The 26641-nt window shown below is 36.4% G+C and overlaps 1 protein-coding gene across 2 annotated transcripts in view; it reads right to left on the reverse strand.

The window, feature by feature from the left end:
- The window catches only part of CCDC171 (coiled-coil domain containing 171), a 322618-nt gene that overhangs the window by 231652 nt on the left and 64325 nt on the right, over window positions 1–26641 (reverse strand). For both annotated transcript variants that reach the window (XM_068974547.1, XM_068974546.1), the window contains exons 8-10: window positions 25568–25728; window positions 19030–19168; window positions 5313–5415 (exon numbers count right to left, since the gene is read on the reverse strand). In XM_068974547.1, coding sequence (XP_068830648.1) covers window positions 5313–5415; window positions 19030–19168; window positions 25568–25728 — 403 coding nt within the window. The remainder of the gene's footprint in view (window positions 1–5312; window positions 5416–19029; window positions 19169–25567; window positions 25729–26641) is intronic.

The raw sequence follows: 26641 nt of genomic DNA on the forward strand, positions 1-26641 counted from the left end.
CTCCTGGTTCCTGGGCCCCAGGCGCCCCAGTTTCTCAGGCCTTTGGACTCACACTGAATTATATTACTGCCTTTCCTGGTCCTTCAGCTTGCAGAGGAAAGATCACAAGATTTCCTAGCCTCTATAACCATGTGTGCAAACTCCAATATCTCCTCTTGTATGTATCTATATAATCTTATTGGTTGTATTTCTCCAGAGAACCTTGACAATACAGATATAATAAAAAATGCACCTAATATTCGGGCAGAAATGCTTAACAGCAATAAGTACCATGGGGAAAAAAGGGAGAGAGGTAGGCAGGAACAAATTATTTAGTCATCTTTGTGTAGCTGACCCAGGGTTGACACAGTAGGCAATCATAATTGATAAGGCTCTTCCACAAAATGTTGAGCAATAAAGTTTATTAATTATATCCCTCTTGGTTAAATGGCAAAAATCCAACTTGAGCTGGTATGAGCAGAAAGGGAGTCCATTATGGTTATATAGGGCTATTTGATGGAAGCCAAGAACAAGAATAAAATCAAGTTCAAAGCAGGTATGTGAATGAGTCAGGTATCAAAGGGAAGAACTGGCACAGTCAGAAGAGTTCACTGGGGAAAAAATTTAATGAAGATTTTACAGAAATGTAAGCAGGTTAAGAGAACAAAAAAGATATGATGTGATACCACAAACCAGCAAGACTGGAAGTTCAGTTCAGTTCAGTTGCCCAGTCATGTCCGACTCTTTGTGACCCCATGAATCGCAGCACACCAGGGCTCCCTGTCCATCACCAACTCCCAGAGTTCACCCAAACTCACGTCCATCGAGTCGTTGATGCCATCTAGCCATCTCATCCTCTGCCCCCAATCCCTCCCAGCATCAGAGTCTTTTCCAATGAGTCAACTCTCTGCACGAGGTGGCCAAAGTACTGGAGTTTCAGCTTTAGCATCAGTCCTTCCAAAGAACACCCAAACAGGAGATGGCAAGAGTGAACATCGACATTCTAGGAACCAGCAAACTAAAATGGACTGGAATGGGTGAATTTAACTCAGATGACCATTATATCTACTACTGCGGACAGGAATCCCTCAGAAGAAATGGAGTAGCCATCATGGTCAACAAAAGAGTCCGAAATGCAGTACTAGGATGCAATCTCAAAAACAACAGAATGATCTCTGTTTGTTTCCAAGGCAAACCATTCAATATCACAGTAATCCAAGTCTATGCCCGAACCAGTAATGCTGAAGAAGCTGAAGTTGAACGGTTCTATGAAAACCTACAAGACCTTTTACAACTAACACCCCCAAAAGATGTCCTTTTCATTACAGGGGACTGGAATGCTAAAGTAGGAAGTCAAGAAACACCTGGGGTGACAGGTAAATTTGGCCTTGGAATACACAATGAAGCAGGGCAAAGGCTAATCGAGTTTTGCCAAGAGAAAGCACTAGTCATAGCAAACACCCTCTTCCAACAACACAAGAGAAGACTTTACACATGGACATCACCAGATGGTCAGCACCAAAATCAGATTGATTATATTCTCGCAGCCAAAGATGGAGAAGCTCTATACAGTCAGCAAAAACAAGACCAGGAGCTGACTGTGGCTCAGATCATGAACTTTGCCAAATTCAGACTTAAACTGAAGAAAGTAGGGAAAACCACTAGACCATTCAGGTATGACCTAAATCAAATCCCTTATGATTATACAGTGGAAGTGAGAAATAGATTTAAGGGACTAGATCTGATAGATAGAGTGCCTGATGAACTATGGACGGAGGTTCATGACATTGTACAGGAGACAGGGATGAAGACCATCCCCATGGAAAAGAAATACAAAAAAGCAAAATGGCTGTCTGGGGAGGCCTTACAAATAGCTGTGAAAAGAAGAGAAGCAAAAAGTAAAGGAGAAAAGGAAAGATATAAGCATCTGAATGCAGAGTTCCAAAGAATAGCAAGGAGATAAGAAAGCCTTCCTCAGTGGTCAGTGTAAAGAAATAGAGGAAAACAACAGAGCGGGAAAGACTAGAGATCTCTTCAAGAAAATGAGAGATACCAAGCGAACGTTTCATGCAAAGATGGGCTCGATAAAGGACAGAAATGGTATGGACCTAACAGAAGCAGAAGATAGTAAGAAAAGGTGGCAAGAATACACAGAAGAACTGTACAAAAAAGATCTTCATGACCAAGATAATCACAATGGTGTGATCACTCACCTAGAGCCAGACATCCTGGAATGTGAAGTCAAGTGGGCCTTAGAAAGCATCACTACGAACAAAGCTAGTGGAGGTGATGGAATTCCAGTGGAGCTATTTCAAATCCTGAAAGATGATGCTGTGAAAGTACTGCACTCAATATGCCAGCAAATTTGGAAAACTCAGCAGTGGCCACAGGACTGGAAAAGGTCAGTTTTCATTCCAATCCCAAAGAAAGGCAATGCCAAAGAATGCTCAAACTACCGTGCAATTGCACTCATCTCACACGCTAGTAAAGTAATGCTCAAAATTCTCCAAGCCAGGCTTCAGCAATACCTGAACCATGAACTTCCTGATGTTCAAGCTGGTTTTAGAAAAGGCAGAGGAACCAGAGATCAAATTGCCAACATCTGCTGGATCATGGAAAAAGCAAGAGAGTTCCAGAAAAAACATCTATTTCTGCTTTATTGATTCTGCCAAAGCCTTTGACTGTGTGGATCACAATAAACTGTGGAAAATTCTGAAAGAGATGGGAATACCAGACCACCTGACCTGCCTCTTGAGAAACCTATATGCAGGTCAGGAAGCCACAGTTAGACCTGGACATGGAACAACAGACTGGTTCCAAATAGGAAAAGGAGTATGTCAAGGCTGTATATTGTCACCCTGCTTATTGAACTTCTATGCAGAGTACATCATGAGAAACACTGGAAGATTTATCATGCTGGAAGAAGCACAAGCTAGAATCAAGATTGCCGGGAGAAATATCAATAACCTCAGATATGAAGATGACACCACCCTTGTGGCAGAAAGTGAAGAGGAACTAAAAAGCCTCTTGATGAAAGTGAAAGTGGAGATTTAAAAAGTTGGCTTAAAGCTCAACATTCAGAAAACTAAGATCATGGCATCCGGTCCCATCACTTGATGGGAAATAGATGGGGAAACAGTGGAAACAGTGGCAGACTTTATATTTGGGGCTCCAAAATCACTGTAGATGGTGACTGCAGCCATGAAATAAAAAGACACTTACTCCTTGGAAGAAAAGTTATGACCAACCTAGACAGCATATTCAAAAGCAGAGACATTACTTTGCCAACAAAGGTCCGTCTAGTCAAGGCTATGGTTTTTCCTGTGGTCATGTATGGATGTGAGAGTAGGACTGTGAAGAAAGCTGAGTGCCGGAGAATTGATGCTTTTGAACTGTGTTGTTGGAGAAGACTCTGCAAGGAGATCCAACCAGTCCATTCTAAAGACTGGAAAACCAATACTAATACCATGGAGACACCTACAGGGTCAAGTGGAGGTAACGCTATCATCATAGACCAACACAAACCACAGCTGTGGAAGAGAACCCGCTTGACAGGAGCTGTGGCCACCAAAAATGAAACCACTGCCGGTAACACACTAGAGGGAATGGGGGAAATAAACACCGTGACATTCTCTGCTTTCCTTTCTTCCTCAACCCTCTTAATCTCCTGCTGGTGCACCTACAATCCAAATCCAACCCCCAAGCCAGAGGGCAAAGAAGCCCAGGTCATGTAGTCCACAGAGGTCAGCCTCCAGAAGGCAAAACAGAGACCAGAGGAGAATGATTCCAGGGTGGGTAAAAGAATGAATAACCAGCACAATATGGAAACAAAGACCACTATAACGGAACAGAAATCACAAATTCAGTACACAATCCCTTTCCCAGGAACAAGAAGTTCAAAAAAGATGGTCACTGAAAGATGAGAATAAAAAGAAAAACTTTATTAGAAGACAATTCTTTTTCTATAGGTTTAGTAATAACTTATGAGTGTCTTTGTTATCAACTATTTAACTTTAAACCTCAAAGGAGACATGACCTCATTATTCTTAGGTTTTCTAATTCAACTCTGCACATTGAAGCATTAAGATATGTTATGATAATAATTTAATAATTCTAAAGATCCTTAAAACCATTAAGCAATGACACATCTGAATAATAAAACACTATCACTGAAAAAAGAAAATTTTGTTCCTCAAAGCTTTAGCAAATACAATTGAAAAGTGGATATCTATATTTTTATGTCACTTTTATACACGTTGATTTTACAGTGACAATGAAATACTAATGCTTTTGGAAAAAGTTTAAATAAAAACAAAGAAAGTTAAAAATAGGTAACAGCAAATCTCACTCAGTTTCTAACAGTTCACCAACAGAAATCTGCAGATTCATAATGTGAAATGGGCCTTGATCATATCTTTCTGGTTTTATAAGGACAACAAACTTTTCTGAACTTAAGCATTTCCTAAAGAACTTATTTGTCAAATATGCTTGCTTCCTTTAGAAAAACAGTCTTGAAGCCATTTTAAGGTATAAGGAATTGAGTTTTCCATGCTTTTTTGAAAAATATAATTGAGTCAGAAAGCAACTAAATAATTTGAGGCTGACCGTATGCCAAAAGCAAACTGAGGTAGAGAAGTGAAAGTACCTAAGTCAAAGCTACTATAGCACAAATAATGGCACACACACACACAAATTAAGGAAGCAGAAATCATGGAATGGAGAGCATTCATTAGTAACTAATGCTTTTTGCTTGATACCAAAATATGCCTACCCGATATACAATCTTTACAGTTCTCTATCATATTAAGTGGGCTGATACTAAAACCAAAGCGTTTTACGGAAGCACTCATCTGGAGAGTATGCACCCTGTGGTAGGAAATGAAGGAGAAACCAGACTGGAAAGCAGCAGTGAGGAATATGCACTGTTACAGCCTGTGTCCTACATAACCTTTTGAATACATGACCTTTAAGTTGCTGAAGGTTGCCTCAGAATTTGGCTCGGTTTGATGGAAACATCTGTTCCCCTTGCAGGTATACTGTATGGACTTTCTTCTCAGTTGGATCCAGAACACAGCGAGTGAGCCCTTGTCTGTCCAATCACACAGACACCAACACTTGTAAATCAAGTTCGGGTAGGACAACAGCAGGTCCACAGTCCGTCACCCTTTCGCAGCCAGCTAGGCCAACTGACTGCTGTGAGAACTGCTCTTATCATGTCATCAAATCAAAACATGTTGAGATGAGGGACTATAAGAGGCATCTGCAGAATTCCCAAAATGTAGTGACTTTGGAACACTGACAGATGCATCTGTCATTTTATACCTTCAACTAACCTGATGTCCACTGGCCCGACACAGAAAAGCTGTCCAGGATCGATTCCAATTCTTTCACGTTATTTTCACATGTCTCCACTAGAAAAGCCTGGTGCTTCTTAGCCTTTTAATTAAGAAAAAAAATTACACATAATAAGGTCACGCATTGTAAGAGTTGCAGATTTTTTGTGTGAATACATAAAGCACAATTAAGTATAAATGAGCTAATAATTACTCCATTCAAATCTATTATTAATAAACCTCTATCTTAACCATTTCTTGTACTTAGCTTAATGCAACAGTGTGTAAGCTCTCAATAATAATTGACTGAGGCCTCAGGGCCTGGCACTATTCTCAATACTCTAACACAGCAATTCTTTCTATCATCACAACAAATCTATGAGGGAAGGGCCATCATTATCTCATTTTACAGATAAGGAAATGGAGACACAGAGAAATTGAGGAAAATTGTAAAAGATTATACTTGCAGTCATGTAGCAAATTGCCAGAGAGTGGTCAAAAGTGCATGCAGTATGACAAATTAGAAGGAACTGTAGCAGACTACTCAAGAGCTGATGGCAGCTTAGATTAGGGTCTTGGCAGAGACAAGGGGATGTGGGGGCATAAGCACTGAAGGGTGTTGGAGGGGTGCATACTCAGAAGACAGAATGGCCAGCCTTGGTATCACTGCCTTGGGTTAGACCACAGTGACTGGACTGGGTTGGATGCCACTGGACTGGATTCAGCTGGACTGGAGGAGGAAATGCTCAGATAAAATGAGTAGTAAAGCCTGATCCCAAGGTTTCAGACTAGAACTGGGTGGACTTCGGCAGCTGAGCAAGAGCCATGGAAGCAGAGGTGGCCTTATTTTGGCTGTTTCTATTTATTTCACTTGTTTGTTTCTGGTGGGTAATGTTAATCGTAAATTCTGTTTAGATCATATTCCAGTAAAGCACTTTTAAAAGACTCCCAGCACCAGTAAACTACCTGGCAAATAACTGACCTTAAATATATTTGAATTACAAAATAATAAATAAAGTAAAAACTATCAGAGGCAGCTGGATGCAGTGGTATAAAGCTCAGAAGAGAGGTCACACATAGGCTTGAGAATCATCTAGGGATGTGAAGCTTGCCGTGAGAGTGTCTGACAGGAAGCGAAAAGAGCCTAGGATAAAGCCTAAGGAACCCAGGAATTTAATACTTGGAAAACAAAAAGGCAGCAAAAGAGACTGGAAAAGGAGGAAGAAAAACAGAAGAAGATAAAGTCATGAAAACCAAAATAAAAGAACATTTCAAGGAGAGAGTTATGTCCAGTGCCACAGGATATTCAAGAAAAACAGAGACTAACATGTTCCATGTTCACTGGACATGGAAGTCATCGGTGACTGTGATGAAGTCTGCTGTAACTTCATATTAGAACGGGTCAAAGAATGAATAAGCCTACAATTTTTTTTGTCTTAGTGACATATAAGAAATAGAAACAGGAAGTACAGACAAAACACTTTTGGTAAAAAGAGAAGGAGAGATAAAGAAAAAGGGCAGTAGTTGGAAACAAGAGTGGGATTGGAGAAGAGTTTAATAAGTGAGAAAAAGCATATTTAAAATCTGATGATACAGAGGCACCAGTGAGGCATGCTTACAGCAACAGAAGAAATGGGAGAATAGATATTATAGGACAAAATTCATCATTATAAGACACAAAACTAATAATCCTTTCTTTGGACATCAGTTCAATTATCACTTTTCTGGAAAAGCTATCTTTTACTCCTTGACTGTCAATTAACCCTACTAGATTCTTATCAGCACTTATCAGAGTTATGATTCCACATTTATTTGAGAGGTCTTTTGTTAATGTCTATCTCATTGAAAACAAGCTCCATGAAAGGAGGAAATATCGTCTTTTATTTTTTGTTCTTATCAATGTATCCAATGTATCAGAAGCAGACAATACTGAGTATATACAATAAGCGTTAAATATCATATTTAACATGCTAAAGCATGCTATCAACAGAACATTGTTAAATCATTGCGGTTAATCAACAAAGACTTCAAATAGAAAAAGGAAGTTCTATTACACTAATCTACTAATATGGAAAGATCTCTAAGCAATACTGTTGAGTTAAAAACAAAAGAGGAGGTAGAAAATGTATGTTCTACAATAAAATGGAAACAGTGGAAATAAAGTGGAAACTGGCTGATTTTATTTTTCTGGGCTCCAAAATCACTGCAGATGGTGATTGCAGCCATGAAATTAAAAGACACTTACTCCTTGGAAGGAAAGTTATGACCAACCTAGATAGCATATTAAAAAGCAGAGACATTACTCTGCCAACAAAGGTCCATCTAGTCAAGGCTAAGGTTTTTCCAGTAGTCATGTATGGGCGTGAGAGTTGGACTGTGAAGAAAGCTGAGTGCCGAGGAATTGATGCTTTTGAACTGTGGTGTTGGAGAAGACTCTTCAGAGTCCAAGGAGATCCAACCAGTCCATTCTCAAGGAGATCAGTATCAGTCCTGGGTGTTCATTGGAAGCACTGATACTGAAGCTAAAACTCCAATACTTTGGACACCTAACGCGAAGAGTTGACTCATTGGAAAAGACCCTGATGCTGGGAGGGATTGGGGGCAAGAGGAGAAGGGGATGACAGAGGATGAGATGGTTGGATGGCATCACCGACTCGATGGACATGGGTTTGGGTGGACTCCAGGAGTTGGACAGGGAGGCCTGGCGTGTTGTGATTCATGGGGTCGCAAAGAGTTGGACACAACTGAGTGACGGAACTAAACTGAACCGAACAATAAAATACTTGATTCAATGTCTGACTGAAAGCCCCATGAATTGAGATATAAAACCAAACCAACAAAAACAAAACAAACCCAAACTTCAAGTTTTCTCTATTAGCATACCATTAGTAACATGCTTTTTAATGTTGTCATATTATAGAAATATTATTATATAATTTTATATATGATAAAGTTATATTTTGTATAATAAAAAGGATTTATGTTAAATACATATTAAATATATTCAATTCTAAATTCAAATGGGATTAAAGTATACATACTATTATACAACTTATTTTTCCATTCACAGTATGTTTTTAACATCCTTTCCGCATCATATTTCTTCAGTTGCATAGCATTCCATTGTTTAGATGAATTAGCTTATCCATTGTATCATTAATGAATTTAACCAGTCCCCTACTGCTAAGATTTATAGGTTATTTGCATTTTTCCTATTAATGACAATACTATAATATAAATCCTTACATGTATACTTGTACATCTTAGAATACATTCAAGTATATCTACTCAGTAAACTCCTAGAAATAGATTTGATGAGTAAACAGTATGTACAACTATTTTCAGACAATTGTTACCAAATTGCTTTCTAAAGTCCTACTGGTATAAATTACCATGAAAAGCATAAGTATTTACTTTCCCATACCTTTACAAGCTAAGCATCATCAACTTCTTTTACTGTCCATTTCTTTAATTTTAAATAAGATTAACCATCTTTTCATATCTTTATCAGTAGCTTGTATTTCTTCTTCTGTGAACTGCCTTTTCATGTGTCCATTTCTATATTACACTGTACACATTTTACTTAGTGATTTATTACAGTCCTTTGTAAATTATGAAAATGATTGCTTTGTCACACACATTGCAAATCATTATCGCCAATTTGTCATTTGCCTTTTGACTATATTCTTAGAAACAAAATGTTCCAACTTCTCCACGTTTTCTAAAACTTGTTAGTCTAGTTTTTAAATTGCAGTCATGTGAATGAGTGTGAAGAGTCATCTCATTGTTGTTTTGATTTGCATATCCCCGACTAATGATTTTTGAACATTTTTTAACATACTTACTGACCATTTGTACATCTTTGAAGAAATCTCCATTTAAACCTTTAGCATATTTTTCATTGTTATTTCTCTATTATTCTGAATACAAGTTCTTTATCAATCACTTGATTTGCAAAAATTTTCTAGCACTTTGTGACTGTATTTTTACCTTCTATCTTCTGAAGCACAGAAGTATTTAATTTCGGTGAAGTACAATGCATCTATTTTTTGTCACTTGAGCTTTTGCTGGGGCTCCTAAGAAAGCACAGCCTAAGATTTTTGTAGTCTTAGCTACTCTATTTGGGCCTATGAACCATTTAACTTTTGTGCAGGGTCCAAATTCACTCTTTAGCTTCTGGATACCCAGTTCTTTCACCACCATTTGTTGAAAAATGCTATTCTTTCTCCCACTGAATTAACTTGGCACCCTTTTCAAAAACAATTAAACATAATTATGAGTTTATTTCTGGATTCTCAATTCTTTTCCATTGATATACATGTCTACATTATGGCAATATCACACTGTCTTGACTATTATAGCTTTCTTCAGTTCAGTCACTCAGTCATGTTCGACTCTTTGTGACTCCATGGACTGTAGCACCCTAGGCTTCCCTGCCCATCACCAACTCCCAGAGCTTGCTCAAACTTATGTCCATCGAGTTGGTGATGCCATCCAACCATCTCATTCTCGTCGTCCCCTTCTCTGTCTGCCCTCAATCTTTCCAAGCATCAGGGTCTTTTCTAATGAGCGGGCTCTTCACATCAGGTGGCCAAAGTATTGGAGTTTCAGCTTCAGCATCAGTCCTTCCAATGAATATTCAGGATTGATTTCCTTTAGGATTGACTGGTTTGATCTCCTTTCAGTTCAAGGGACTCTCAAGAGTCTTCTCCAACACCACTGTTCAAAAGCATCAATTCTGTGCTCAGCTTTCTTTATAGTCCAACTCTCACATCCATACATGACTACCAGAAAAACCACAGCTTTGACTAGATGGACCTTTGTCAGCAAAGTAGTATCTCCACATTTTAATATGTTGTAATGGCACCCCACTCCAGTACTCTTGCCTGGAAAACCCCATGGACGGAGGAGCCTGGTGGGCTGTAGTCCATGGGGTCACTGAGAGTTGGACACAACTCAGTGACTTCACTTTCACTTTTCACTCTCATGCATTGGAGAAGGAAATGGCAACCCACTCTAGTGTTCTTGCCTGGAGAATCCCAGGGATGGCAGAGCCTGGTGGGCTGCCATCTATGGGGTCGCACAGAGTCAGACACGACTGAAGGGACTTAGCAGCAGAAGCAGCAGATTGGTCATAGCTTTTCTTCCAAGGACCAAGCATCTTTTAATTTTGTGGCTGCAGTGATTTTGGAGGCCAAGAAAATAAAGTCTTTCACTGTTTCCATTGTTTCCCCATCTATTTGCCATGAAGGGACCAGATGCCATGATCTTAGTTTTCTGAATGTTGAGTTTTACGCCAACTTTTTCACTCTCCTCTTTCACTTTCATCAAGAGGCTCTTTAATTCTTCTTTGCTTTCTGCCATAAGGGTGGTGGTGTCTGCATATGTGAGGTTATTGGTTTTTCCTGGCAATCTTGATTCCAGCTTGTGCTTCATCCAGCCCAGATGTTTTATCCAGAATTCTTTTGCTTTTTCTACGATCCAATGGCTGTTGGCAATGTGATCTTTGGTTCCTCTACCTTTTCTAAATCCAGAATGAACATCTGGAAGTTCTCAGGTCACATAATGCTGAAGCCTATCTTGGAGAATTAGGAGTATTACTTTGCTAGCGTGTGAGATGAGTGCAATTGTGCAGTGGTTTGAACATTCTTTGGCATTGCCTTTCTTTGGGATTGGAATGAAAACTGACCTTTTACTTACGGTTCTGTGGCAACTGCTGAGTTTTCTAAATCTGTTGGCATATTGAGCATAGCACTTTAACAGTAGAGCTTTATAGTAAGCTTTACAATGGGAAATACTACTTCTTCAACTCTATTCTTCTTTTACAAGATTATTTTGGCTATTCTAGTGCTTTCAAGTAATCAAATTTATCTATAATTTGCCTTGGGACTTCTAGATTTTACGTCATATATTCCTTACTCCAAGATTATAAAACACTTAAATTCCTTTATTTCTACTTTTTGATCTTCCTCTTTTATGACTCCTTAATCAATTTAGAATTTGATATAAGAAATAAGGCAGGAACTCAGTTATACTGTTTCCTTTTAGTATTTCAGTTATTTCAAATCTATCAGATTATCTATTTTATAAGCTGGTTTGGCATACTATGATACTGTGATTTATAATAAGGAAGACATACTGGACTTATTCTAGGTCTCTTACATTTCCATATGAATTTTTGAATCAGGGTGTCACTATATGCAAAAGGCCAGCTGAGAATTTGATAGAGACTGCATTGAATGTATATATTGAGGAACATTATTATCTTAACAATAACAATATTAACTCTTATGATCCTTGCAATTTTGCTAAACTTGTTTGTTAGTTCTAATAGTTGTGTGTGTGAATTCCTTACAGTTTTCTAATTTTTAAAAATTGTGTACATATTTAGTCACTAAACCCAAATCTACAACTCTTCTACAATAAATAAAGCTTGTGACTCAAAAAAAAAAAAAAAAACTACATGATTTGCAAAGAGTTTATTTCTCTTTTTCCAAAATTAATGACTTTTATTTTTCTTGCCTTGTTGCTCTGGCTGGAACCACCAGTACAATGTTAGCTAGACATGGTAACAGTATACATCCTTACCTTGTTCCCAATCTTAAAAAGAAAGCAGCCTTTCACCATCAACCTTGATGTTGGTTATAGGTTTTTCACAAATGCCCTTTCTCAGTTGAGGAAGTCCTTTCTTGTTAGTCTATTTATAATTAGCACTATTCTAATTTTCTATAGCGATATCTGGCTAATAGTCTCATAATATAGCTAATATAAACTTTATTACATCTAATAGGTTTATGAGCCAGATTATGATTGAAAATTTTTCCTTTTCATTGCTTTTTATTGAAGCAGAGTTGATTTACAAAATTGTGTTAGTTTCAGGTACACAGCAAAGTGTCCTTTTCTTTTATATCTGACAAATTTTTTCCTAATAAATTGTTTTGGTTTAATAAATCAAGCCTTCATTCTTCATTCATATAGAGAAAATAGCTGGAACTTTTTAAAAGTGTGGACTACACTTATATTTAAATTTTGTTCTCAAAGCTGTTAGTTCTCTTAATAGACTTTTGATAAGCAGGAAATTTCTAGAATAAAAACACAATCTATCAGCTAAAAAAACTGCTAGGTTGAAAACAAAATGCCAAACCAATATAAAAGACTAAGTTTCTAATTTTTGATTAATATGTTTCACTGTGTGACATAAAAAGGAAATTGAGGTTAAATGTTAAATCGTTGACTCAACAAATTCTGCAATTCTAAACATTCAATCAAGTTTAAAAGACAAAACTGTCTTTTAAAAGAGCTCCCTTCTTTTTTTTTTGCCTCGGACATAAGTCACAAGAACTCACCTCTTTTTGCCTTAGAATAATTTGCATAAAGAGGTTTACTACTATAGAAATAAAAGTCCCTTACTGCTATGTTTGGGCTAACCAGATGATATTAAGATGAACATACTGATCACTAACCATGAACCCAGGACTACTTTAGATGTCATGATGAATTTAAAACCAGTACAGAAAAGGGACTACAAATATCAAAATATTCAAAGAAAATGCAAAAAAATTTATGACTGGAAGATCTTAATGTATTATAAAACAGGAGTCAGCAGAAAGAACAATGAACTGACAAAGAGTTATGTTGTATTTTCACCTTGGTACACAATATTGCACACACTGCTAAAGTAAATGAATTTCTGGCTTAATCTAATATGTCATTCTATCATCTTAGCTTTCTTTGAGCCTATAAAAACTCATCCCTCACTTCTGCTAATATGCATGAATATCATAAATAGAGATGTATGTAAATAAAAATTTCTAATATAAAGTGAAAATATTAAAAAGCATATACATATATTTATATCTAGAAATTAGACAAATGAGTGCTGCTGATCTGCAACAGAAAAGTTGACTCAAACCATAAATAACAATAAAAACAATTAAGGGGTGCAAATAATAAGGTTTAAAATTATAGAAAAAACAAATAGGTAAAAAAATAAATATTTTATTTAGTCACTAGATTTGTTTAGATTAATGAAATTGGTTTTTTAAAAACAGGTCAAACTTTTATAGCAGTAACACATAATGCTTATTATCATTTTTGAATGGTTTTGAATTCAAGTAAGCTTTTAAATCAGTTTAAATATATTTTAAGCCATTATAAAGGAATTCTGAGTAAAACCAGAGGAGTATCAGAACCTACACCTGACATCACATACTTATGCTTCACCTTTTCATCTTATCTTCCACTTAGTTTTACAGAGGCAGTCCATTTGTAAGGATTCCAGGAGAGCCTGCTCAGCTAAACCGAATTTGATACAGGTAGCTTTCATCATCATCACCATCTGCAGCTTCTCCTTGATCATGATGACAGTAACTAACCTCTCTTACTTCTTCATAAAACAGTTTACTCTTTCTTTCCCAATGTGAGCATTCTATGATCCAACTGCTTATGCCATATGATGAAATGTCACCTTCCCTTACACAGCTACACAATTCATTTATGCCACCATCCAATCTGAATATAGGCTTTGACATATAAACATCTCCTTCTCTCTCTCTTCCTCTGTCTCTCTTTCTCTCTCTTTCAGACACACACATACACAATACCATTTTATTTCTTCCAAGACTAAAAATGAGGTTTGAATTTTCAAAATTTAGGATTTTTATATTAATAAATATCAGAAAACTTAAAGAAAAAGCTTTATGCCTACATCACAAATTTAGAAAGACAGCCATACAATATACATTTAAATACACAAACACATACACATTAGATAAATACAACTTAACAGTATTAAAACTTTAAGGACCACTAAGAGAGCCATGTTTATATTAGTAAAAACAATTCTCATATATAAATACTATTCTATTGTGGGTGAAAAGCAGGAATCAACAAGTTTTTCATAAAAATTCAAAATAGAATATTTATTAGATCATTAGTTTTGAATGTCTCCTGCAAAATCAGAAGCATGTTTCCTAAAGCAAACCTAACAGATCATCTGATGCAAAAATATTATCAAGAAACACTAACTTTACCTCAAAGCACAGCAATCAAAGCACTTTCCAAAATCCTATCTAACGCCAGCAATCATTATTATTATATAATCAGTCAAGCCCCCAAAGTATAGGGAAAAAATATATACTTGACCATTTTCAATCACAAGTTCTTTAGAGAATAAAATATTCTTTGAGCAAAACCTCATGAGAACTAGAATTCCCTTTTCAATATATGGTCTTCTCCTAGAGCTGTAACTAAATATTACTGAGTGGCAGAAAAACAAATCTCAAGAAATGATGGACTCAAAAATATTTCATTGTAGAAAGCACAAAGCAAATCCTAATAATGCCAATTTGGAAATGATAGCTCCCCTGCTCAAGAGAAGCAGATATAAAAACTCACAGTAATGACTATAAGACCCAACTGGATCTACTTAGCCTCTGGTGGGCTTTAATAAGCATTAGCACTAAGCAGCTAGAAATTCAGTTTTATTTAGTAGCTGATTAAATCATTATTAAATTCAAAGAATTTAAAATTAATAGTTCGATTTTAATCAAAACTTTTTAAAGTCAAATTCAATAGTGTACAACACATAGCATCTAGGGATTTTGCTAAATCCCTAGATGTCCTATGTTGAAATTCTATTAATACTATGACATTAAAAACAATAATAATATATTACTCATTTGTTAATCATATCTTCTAAATCCATAAATTGAATAGGAGAAATTTCACAAACATAAAAGCACAATTAATGTTGGCTGTATTCCTTAAATACCAAGAGAAGACTCAACAAACCCAGTTTGAACTTTTCCAAAATTACATTGTATATTTAATTTTTATCTTTTGTAACAGGGGAGCTATCACTTTGCAACCAGTTTATTGACTCTGTGTTTATCCTGACCTAGATGACCTCGATGGCTTCTTTCAGTTCTGAAAGGCTAAGCGACCTTCGGTTATGCAACTGTTATTTTTAAGTCTCAAAACTTCCTAAAGTCTTTGTATATTATAACAACACCTTGGTCTTACTAGTAAACCTATAGAAGAAAATGGCTTTAATTTTCTCTTACAATGCAACAGAGAAAATAAAGACCAAGACTTGAATAATGGCCATGATTGTGAGCTAAACTAGAAAACAAGCTGTTAGCTCAAAGGGAGAGAAAAATTACCTGTAGTTAATTTATACTTCCCATCTATATTCTATAAAAGCTGAAACTATTATGTTCGAAAGAAATGTAACTGTAGTAAAGACACACTAGAGGACACAGGATCATAGAATGTCATTAAAACAAAATTTTATTCCCAAAGGCAAAAAGTAAAAGCCTCCTCTTGTGTCATTCTCTCTTCAGTCAAAAACAATTATGAACTCAAAACAAAAATAACAGACTTTGAGGATGCAGAACCAAAAAACTCCATTTTTATGGTTTAAAATTTTTAATTTGATAGATATCTCTTTAGAGAGAAATTTGTAAGATTACCCTCCCAACTCAAAGGCTACTAACCTACTAAAAAATTAAAGGAAATAAAGATATATGTACCCAAAAATATATTTATGAAAAGCAATAGATGAATTTTTTACTAAAAAGAAAATACTGTACTTACTGTTTAAAGTAATAGCATTTTCATTAAGAAGCTTCACTGGTCACTCAGATGGTAAAGAAATCTGCCTGCAATGCAGGAGACCCAGGTTCGATCCCTGGGTTAGGAAGACGCCCTTGGAAAGGGAATGGCTACCCACTCCAGTATTCTTGCCTGGAGAATTCCATGGACAGGCTTCTTTATTAAAAAGAAAACACTGCACTTACTATTCAAAGTTACAGTGTTTTCAGTAAATAAATTTTAATTAAATATTTTTTAAATTTCATATTATGGTCAAGTAAAGCGACAGAAAGCAACTGTTCTAATAAGAATAAACAGAACAAGCTAAAAGATAAAGCTAATAATGCATGCTAAGTCACTTTAGTCGTGTCTGAGTTTTTGTGACCCCAGGGACCATAGCCCACCAGGCACCTCTGTCCATGGGATTCACTAGGCAAGAATACTGGAGTGGACTGCTATTCCCTCTTCCAGGCCATCTTCCCTACCCAGGGACTGAACCCACGTCTCTTATGTCTCCTGCATTGGCACGTTGGTTCTTTACCACTAGCACCACCTGGGAAACCAAAAAAAAAAAAACACGATGGAAGAAAATAAGACATAAAGCTAAGGCTTTAAGAAAGATGAAGAAACAGAGAGGAACATATGAATAGTTAGGCTGAACCATATGAACTGTCAATCACTTAAGCTGCACTTGAATCTGTTTCTGAACATCCCATTGGCTCTTCTACTAGTCAGAACAACAGTGTTTTACAGGTTGAGTGTCAAGGGTTAAAACAAGCAAACGGAGGTTGTGAACGAGCTGCAACTCACCTTTTTTTCAGACCATCCACCAAACTGCGAAAGTTAAAAAGTAAATACCTGTTGGCACCAAGTAAATTATTTGTAATCACAAAGCATCCTGAGCTCAGCGGTGAATTCAGCCAGCCTTCTTTTATCTTCTGCCTTGTCACTGGAGTGCTAGAAGACCAGAGTCAGGAGGATGCACACCAACTTATATTGGTGACTAGGTCTTCACCATTGCATTCCCAGTTACAACTCTCTTTCCAAAATATTTGATTACAGTACATTATAAGTAAGCACTGCAAGACTAAGACTCAGCTCAGTGACTCTAACAAGTTTTTCTCCACCATGATTCACCTTCCAGAATCAGGAGTGAAGAGGTGGGTTGCCCATGGAATATAGGGTAACACATCACAGTGAACAGGCACTATAATATGCTACACAGTGAACAACAACAACAATCCTTCAAAAACAAACCAAACTGGGTTCTCCTGTACATATGATTCTGCAACATTTCTCTTTCTACTCAATAATACAGCAAACTTTGGGAGATGGTAAGTGACAGGGAGACTGATGTGCTGTGGTCCATGGGGTCACAAGGAGTTGGACACAACTTGGCAAATGAACAACAACAACTGCTACACAGAGAACTCTAAACTTCCTAAAACCCCACATCCAAAGTACTCAAACTACAAATTCAACCAGAGTAAAAGCAATGATATCAGTCCCTTAATCAGAACAAATTGGATATCCTGAGTTAAATGGAAACAGAGTTCAACATTAGGAGGTATACAGACATTTGTTAAGGAAAAAGAAGTGTTTCAGTCAATGTGGGTCAAAAATATGAACAGAATGGAAGCAAGGAGATAGGAAAATAAACAGCAAGAAGATGTGAGAAATAGGAAGCCAAGAGTCTTCTAATATGACTGAAGCAAGACAGATAGAGGATCACCTACCTATATATAATATTGGATCATTTGAAAATTATAAAGAGTTTAAATGTTATTGCATCATTACTTTTCTATCTCATCATTCATCATTACCTTTCTAACTAGGCAGCACTGATTTGGCCACCACTTCTTAGTATAACCCTGAGTTTCTATCTTGTTGAACAAGGAAAAAAAAATTCATTTTCCTCAGAAACTAACATCACTAAGAGCTGTGGAATATAACTGAAAGTGAAGTAACCAAGTCTCTGGGAAAGGTATATATGTGGGGAACAAGACAAAGAGGAAACAGGGAACTACTATAAACATTATGGCCTCCCTCCTGAGGTTCCCAACAAACAGCAGAGTAGGAGTATGCTTCTTCAACCAAATAAACAAATCCATCCAACAAATGTTTATTGAGGCAAGTACTACTGTGGAAACTTGGCATGTAAAACAAAGTTAACTCTCAATTTCTAGGCAGAGGTAATACACAGCAGATTTTGGTGTTATGATAGAGATACTAAACTAAGAATTAAAGAAATATAAACTTGGGAGGGGCAGAACTCTGACTATAGGTGGATGAAAAAAAGAAGAAGAGATGGAACCACAGAAAGCTTCACAGACGGCAAGACATCAGAGGTGTCTTGCATCACCATCACAGGACATTTATGAATATTAAAAGAAAAGAGAATGAGCATTTCAGAACTGTGGGTCAGAAAGTGTGAACAGCCTGACCAAAAGTAAAATGACATGAAGATACATCATGTGTTTAGGAAGCCAAGAGTACTTTAATGTGGCTGAAGCAAGACAGAGAGAGGACAACAGCAATAGAAGCAGCTGGAAAAGTTAACATAGAGCCACAAAGAAAAGTCCCTTAGGTTACACAGCAAGAAGCTGGGGCTTCTCTGAAAGCAGCAGGGAGATATTGATGGCTTTTTAATAAATGGAAGGTGACAAGAACAGATCAATACTTGAAAAAGATAAATTTGGTGACGGTGTAAAGGCTCGATTATTGGGGAATGGAGACAGAGTGATCAGGTTCAAAATTATTACAAAAGGGAGTCTTTGAAATCATTAGCTCCACTGATTTTAAACCCTAACCCCACTTCCATGTAGGTAATACTGTTTTACATACTTTAAAAAATAAAGAAAAACCCCTGAATAAATTTTAAAACATTCTACAATTCAGACATTCTATTAATTCATTTCATTTTCCCAATTATTTCAAAGAAGAGAGGTTTTATTATGAATAGCTTTGTGGTAAACAGCATCTCCAGTTTTAAAATTTTTTAATCAATGTCACTAAAACTACTTTCATACAATTATCTCATGGCATGTAGCGAGAAAAAAACCCTATTAAACATCAAATTTGACCCAATAAAGTAATTGCCATAGGGTTTTCCTTTTTATCTTACCATTACAAGCTCTTCCTGTAACTCACTGCAGCTTTTCTCATTATACTGGAGTCTCTTTGAAAGGTCTAGAATTACTTTCTTCTGTTCCTCAATTTCTTCATTTAGTTTCTTGTTTTTGGAGAAATACTCTCTTTCTAATCTGAAAGGTTAAAGTGTCAGAGCAGGTTTTTCAAATATGCTTTTATCAGGTCTTACTCTACAACTTTAACACAGAGGGCAGATGTACTATATATCATGGTTTCATGACCAAAAGTTTTAAAGACCACTTCTCATTTTTGCAAATAAAAAGAATTGTACAATCTTAAATGAAGGACTCTAACGTAATAATACCCCTATTTTGATAACAGACATTTGTACTATACCCAAGGCTATAAGCAAAATGGATTTGGTTAGTGTTGATTCACCATTATTTATGATTAACAAACCCCACCCACAACAGTTGAATCAGTTCAGAGACTGCCTCAAAACAGAAAGCAGTCCTATCAAACCACTTTCAAATTAAAGTGTAACTTGAGAAATGACACAAGTGTTTTATTTCTGAGTGTCCATGCATGTAGAACTAGTATAGTGACATGAAAAATCCAAAAGCAAGGATAATTTTTAAAAATCATTCATGTTCACTGTGAAAACATAAATTTCTTTTCAAAGGATTTGCCTGCCTATTTACATTTTGCTCAAGCTAGCATTAATTGCATTTACATTCTTTTTGGATGTAAAATGACAAGCAGTTCGGAAGTATTTTAGTTCAAAATTTGCTGAGGTTCAAATTAAAGAGTTGCCACTATTTTTACTCTGGCATCTTCCTGATAAATGCAGATCAGTTTCCTATAACTTTTAAGCTGTAATATGGGAGGCAAGGTGACTCAGCATAACCAAATCCACGCTGTGCTCAGGCTGTAATCAAATGAAGAGCTCATTTTCGAATGGCACATGATCTTACTCTGATCGGTCAACATTTCTTGCTCTAGGGTGGAACAGAGACAAGTCTAGTGCCAACCCTTTGCTATTTTCTTCCTTGAATCAAGAATATTCCAAGACTGGTGATTCCCTGGTGACTCAGTGGTATATAATCCACCTGCCAATGCAGGAGACTCAGGTTCAATCACTGGTCCAGGGAGATTCCACATGCCGAGGAGCAACAAAGCCCATGTACCACACTACTGAGCTTGTGCTCTAGAGCCCAGGAACCGCAACTGCTGGAGCCCCCATGCCCTAGGCCCTGCGCCCTGCCGCAAGAGAAGCCACAGCAATGAGAAGCCACGGCAATAAGAAGCCCAGGCACCACAGCTAGAGAGTGGCCTCCACCCACTGCAACTCGAGAAATAAAGCTTTCTTCTTAAAAAAAACAAAAAAGAAAAAGAATATTCCATGGTAGGGAGGGTAGAATTTAAACACTTATAGACGGATTAGAGGAGACATTTATATCAACTTCCCAGAAAGCAGAACTAAACAACAAAAATGGATCAAAGTAGAGAAAAGAATATCGATCCAGGAATCCCAACATATAAATAACATTAGTTCCAGAAACAAAAGGTAAGGAAAATGGAAAGGAAAAAATCATCAAAGTAATAATGCAAGAGAATTTCCCCAAAATGAATTATTTAAAACTCTAAAACTGAAAGGGCTCAGTGATTGCCCAGCACGGATGGAAAATAGTCCATGCCAGGCCCATCATCGTTAAGTTTCTGAACACCATGAACAAAGAGAAGATTCCACACTGTGTCCATAGAGTACAGAAATACACATTATTAGTATCATTTTTTCATGTGTTATAATGTAACATCACTAAACCATTTCAAGACAGGCACCTATGTTTCCAGACTTGGTGGTCACTCTGTCCAAGTTTCCAGAGAAAAGCAAGGGCCACAAACAAAGCATAGGTAATCAAATAACTTCAGACTTCTTGATAGAAGAACTGAATAAACAGCCACCTAAACTATGACAAAGGGTAAAGATCAAATACAGACATTTTCAGAATGCAAATTTTAAAAGTTTTCTTCTGATGTGTAATTCCTCAAGAAACGACTTTACAAGGGAGTAAATCAGACAAGGAAGATGGGCATGAGATTAGTAAAGAGATCCAATATCAAAGAGAAGTAAAGAACATGCTACAGATGATGGTGAAGATAAGTCCTAAGGATGACTGTGACACAGAGCCTGTAAAACAATCTGTCCAGAAAGAAGGGAGTGGAGAGAAGACTCCAACAGTGATACATCTTAGAAGAAACTTACAATGATAGAATTTCTGAGGTGCATAAAAATAATGAGATTTTCAGCTCTGTTAGAGAGTTTAAGAATAATTTATTGATTGGTGCATACAAACTAATCCAACATAAAACGAGATATTAACTATTCATGCATTTGATCATTCAGCAACTCTTCACTTTGCAGCTCTTGTGTGCCAAGCACTAGTTTGGAGTTCAGGGAAAGCAGTGAGCAAAACAAAGCTCCTCTCTACATAAGAAGACAGACAATAAACAGCAAAAAATATAAGAAAACGTTGTATAAAGGAAAAGTAAATAGGAGGGGTCAGAAAATTGTAGAAAAAACATCCCAAAATACGACCCTACTGAAAGGATGGGAGGACGGAAGAAATAAGCATGTGCTAGGTGGTAGAGGTGTACAATAGAGATAAATAAGTAGGGGCCAACAGATAACATCGAGAGGTAGAAGCTAAAAAAAATGGCACAATATGCATGTTATTCAGCAACACAAAGTTAAACGCCAGAAACAGCTTGTAAGAACTGAAAGTAGTTGCTTCAAAGGAGAAGAAACCGGTCACAGAGAGCAATGTGGTAACAAGACATGGCTTTTCATGAGCTTAACAGCACTATTTCACTTTTTAGATTATGTACAAGTGTTAATTGGCAGGGGGAGTATGATGAAAATTCAAGGAAGCCCCAGTCTCTTTGAGTCCAATAGAGAAGAGTCAGGACTTGGCAGATGCAGAATTTTTTTAAGAAAGGAAAGGGAAAAGGAAACTTGTAGTTAAGATGCCTTCTTTAAAAAAAAAAAAAAGTACCTTCTTTGCTACTGGATTCCCATTCTTTTCCTTCAGAGCTCAGATAAGAATGTGACAGCTGTGCAGCTGTTTTAACAAATAGCCATCTTCAGGATATTTTTCAGCAAGAATATGAACAATAATATTAGCACCATGGGTTATAATACTTTTGTTCTTTTTATACTTTTGGTTGATATATTTAGAAAAATGAAGTCCCTAAATACTGAATGGAATAAATTAAATAAATTTAGATTAAGTCTGATCAGTATCTTATCTTTGACTAGTGTTATTTCAAACTGAATTTAAACTTAAAACTAGATTTAAGAATTATGAGGATCTTTTCCCTACCATTGCCCAACAATCAGTTACCACAGTTAATGAAAATCTGATATTTGAAAGAGTTAAAATAAAAAGATTATTGAAAGATTTTCATTTTACACTGCAACTTTTCAATGGAAAAAAATTTACAACTAAGAAAATTTATTAGGGAAATATAGAGTATGTATACTCTATCTAAAATTATACATTATATGTTTGCTAATATAGCCTGTTATTGTTCAAATTCCTAGCTGAGTTCTTTGAAAGGTATCTTTAATACATAATAATTTTATTTGTTATATTATTACATGTAATATTCAATATACAATAGTATGCTAAAATATATACACATATTCCATCTAATACACATGTATGTGTGTGTGCTTGCTCAGTCGCTTCAATTGTGTCTGACTCTTTGCAATCCCATGGAATGTATAGCCTTCCAGGCTTCTCTGTCCCTGAGATTCTCCAGGCAAGAATACTAGAGTGGGTTGCCATGCCCTCCTCCAGGGATACATTTGTATATTCTACCTATATATATATATAAATATATATTCCATCCAAAATAGTTTCACATAGGAATATTCACTGTTATGAAACTGTTGACCAAAATTAAAACTGAATAACACACAGTCTTTTCCTCCTGCCTTTTAATAAGATTCCCACCTAGACCTACCTGGGAGGAAACAGAAGTATAAAAACCGTAGCCACCTGCAAGGGTCAGACAGCATTTCCTCTAAAACCTCTTATCACCAACTGCTAAATCAGTTGTACCCAACAGGTAAAACAATCTCCTACCCCAGCACTCATTGCTCTCAAAATTGTACATTAAAGGTATTATCTGTAAAGATATTATTGTAAAGGTATTATTTACCCTAAAGACCTAAAATATCAATTCTCACTTTGAAATACATTATCCAAAACTTAGAACTACTTTGAAAAATTAATTCTTGAGAATTCACGACTCTAAAAGATTTTAAAGAAGATTCCTCAAAAAGAATCAAGAATACAAGTAGTCATGTATGGATGTGAGAGTTGGACCATAAAGCAAGCTGAGTGCCGAAGAATTGACATTTTGAACTGTGGTGTTGGAGAAGACTCTTGAGAGTCCCTTGCACTGTGAGGACATCCAACCAGTCCATCCTAAAGGAAATCAATCCTGAATATTCACTGGAAGGACTGATGCTGAAGCTGAAACTCCAATACTCTGGCCACTTGATGCGAAGAACTGACGCATTGGAAAAGACCCTGATGCTGAGAAAGATTGAAGGCAGAAGGAGAAGGGGATGACAGAGAATGAGATAGTTGGATGGCATCACCACTCGATGGACATGAGTGTGAGTGAACTCCGGGAGCTGGTGATGGACAGGGAAGCCTGCTGTGTTGCAAGCCATGGGGTCGCAAAGAGTCAGACACAACTGAGCGACTGAACTGAACAAGTAGAAAATCAAATAACTTACCTAATCATCCCTCATGTCATCTTATTCCTTCTCAAACCACAGATAAATGGAAAGGAGGTGGCTGTCATATCATATACAATGAAACAGAAGACAGGATGGAGGAAGAGAAGTTGAAGGAACTACTGATAAGCAGTGGGCTTCAATTACTACTTACTGTTTTCTCTTTATTCATTATTATTAACTTACAGCACAGTTATATAGGGATTAAGAACAGACAAAGGACATTATGTTAAAGCATTGAGGATTGTTAGTTTAGTTAGCTTAGTTGGAATACATAACTAGTATTTAGAACTGTTAGTTTCTGCTTATTGGAATACAAAACTTGAGTAAAAATTTTCAAGCACCAAAAAACACAAGCAATAGCCAAACAAACTCAAGGAAACAATCTGCTCTGGGGTCCAATTTTAAAAGTACACAGATTAAAATCTTAGAGCTTAAAAGTAAGTGGGTATCTTAAAATTCTTCTCATCTAATTTGCAGGACTCAAATCTTCAGTATATGTGATAAAGAATCATCTACCCACTGTTTCGAACTTTTCAAGGCAGAGAGCTTACTAGTTCCCCCAAAGAAGCCCATTATTTTATTGTGGGAAAGCTTTGATTGTTGGGAGTGCAGTCTAACTTCTTACGGTTCACTAGTAGGTCATAATCATTACCTCAAAGCAACAGTAAAGAGGCCTGTGCTATATGCTACATAAAGGCCCTTCAAACATATTTAAATGCTCAGATTATATGGTTCAAAGGAAATAAAAGGGTACAAGTCCTTAGAATAACATTCACAGAATATCATTTAAATCATTCTAGAGGAAGCAAGAAAACTCAGTAAAGAATTACTCATTCAATGTATTATAAGCATCACTAATTACACAGTTTTAAATTTTTCAAACTTCAGCCTTTCAAGTGCCATCTTTATCATTTCTGCCATACAACTCTAAACAATACTTTTTTAAAAATTAACTCACATTATAAGCTAAATGAAGTATTTTAAAAGGAAACTTTATATTACATCTGTAAATGGAAAACCATTATCTGCCATAAGTAGAAATGAACATTAAAATAAATATATAACTAATGTATTGACCTATTATCATGTTATATACCAATGGTGGTACACATTTATCTCTCTGAGAGGAAATGGCTTAAAACATGTACTATTATTTTTGGAAACATGTTGAGGCACTATAAACTTCTTAAAGCATTTCACAGGACTTTTCAGATGAAAGAGTTCTGAACTGAAAAAGATTAAAATCAATAGGAGTGAGAAAGATCCTGACCCTCCCACTAATAGCTGTGTATCCTTACCCTCTTTAGGCTCAATTTTCACATCTGTAAAACAGGGATAAAAAACTGTAGCTACCTCATAGGACACTAAATAAATTAGACAAAGCCATGCAATGCTAGGTATGAAGTGAGCCACATACACACTAGCCCCAGTAGCGGTATTACTCCTACTATTATTTTTACAGCTTGAGAAAATCTCAAACATTACCCATTTACCACATAGCTCACTTAGAAGACCTAGAAGTCAAGGCCTTAAAGATACTGTATTACATCAGCAAACACAATATAAAAATACATTAACATATTTACTTTCTAGTGTAAGAAAGTATTTCTGCATTTCTGAGACTACTTGGAACTGCCATAATGCTTCAAAACCCAACAGAGCACTTTTATATTTACCCACTACCATGCATTCATACTCACGTAGATTTCATAAACTCTTAATATTAATTTAGAGACTTTTCCAGTATAACACTTACACGTTTAGTTTTGCAAAGCTCTCCTGTGCATTATGCTTTTCTCGCTCATATGCACTTTCAACTTCTTTGAATTCATTCTTGATCATTTCCAAATCGGCAACAGCTTCTGCTTGGCTGGCCTTCTCTACCTGCAAAGCTCCTTCAAGGTCTCGAATCCGTAACTATCAGACGACAGAAAAGTAACTGAAGCAAGCAAGGAAACACTTGTACCAATCTCAAAGTGAATAGAATACTTTATCAAACAGCTGAGTATCATTCATCCAAACAAGTCTTTCTTTCTGGTTTTCGTTAAAAACAAGGAAAGTAAACAAGAGGCAGTTTATTCCCTTTCTCAACATGTGCAGTAGAAAAGCAGAGTGGAAGAGTACAGACTTACCTGTGCTATGGAAAAGGACAGGCAGATACAATATGACCCGTCCCATCAAAGCGTCTAATTTTGACCTAGTAGCTCATTTGGACGTTCCTTTATAAACATAATAAATTAGAGAAAACTGGAGGGAAGTATCCTTCCCCTCTTTTGAGAAATATTATTATATGGACATCTTTATAAGCCTAACAAAGCTAATAGATCTTTTTACTCTTGGGGATTTCTTACTGTAGAAAAGTAAAATTTTATTATCAAACAACACTATTTGACTAAAATATTTATATGTGTAATAATATGATATCTGGGATTTTCTTCAAAATAATCTTGGAGTGGAAGAGTAGAAGAGGGTTAACAGCCAAAACACAACTGGCCTGTGAGGCAAGTCCTGAAGCTGAGTGATCAGTACACAGGAAGTTCATTTTACTCTTCTCTCTACTTTTGCATGTACTTGAAATTTTACACAATAATCTAGATTTCCTGGCAAGAGTAGAATGGATAAAGTGCACACCCACAGAAGAATAACTTATAGCTGTAAAAAGGCAACAAAACAACTTCTGAAAAGTTCTCCAGGTGGTTCTCTATGTAGTGTTAATATATACTGGGAAGAGCAAAGTCCAGACCATTATACGTAGTATGCTGTATTTTGGAGGGAAAAAAACCAAGGAAAGATAGCAGGCAAGCGAGGTAAACAACAGGGGGGACAAGAA

Source organism: Capricornis sumatraensis, chromosome 6 (genome assembly GCF_032405125.1).
Source record: "Capricornis sumatraensis isolate serow.1 chromosome 6, serow.2, whole genome shotgun sequence".
NCBI classification, from domain to species: domain Eukaryota; kingdom Metazoa; phylum Chordata; class Mammalia; order Artiodactyla; family Bovidae; genus Capricornis; species Capricornis sumatraensis.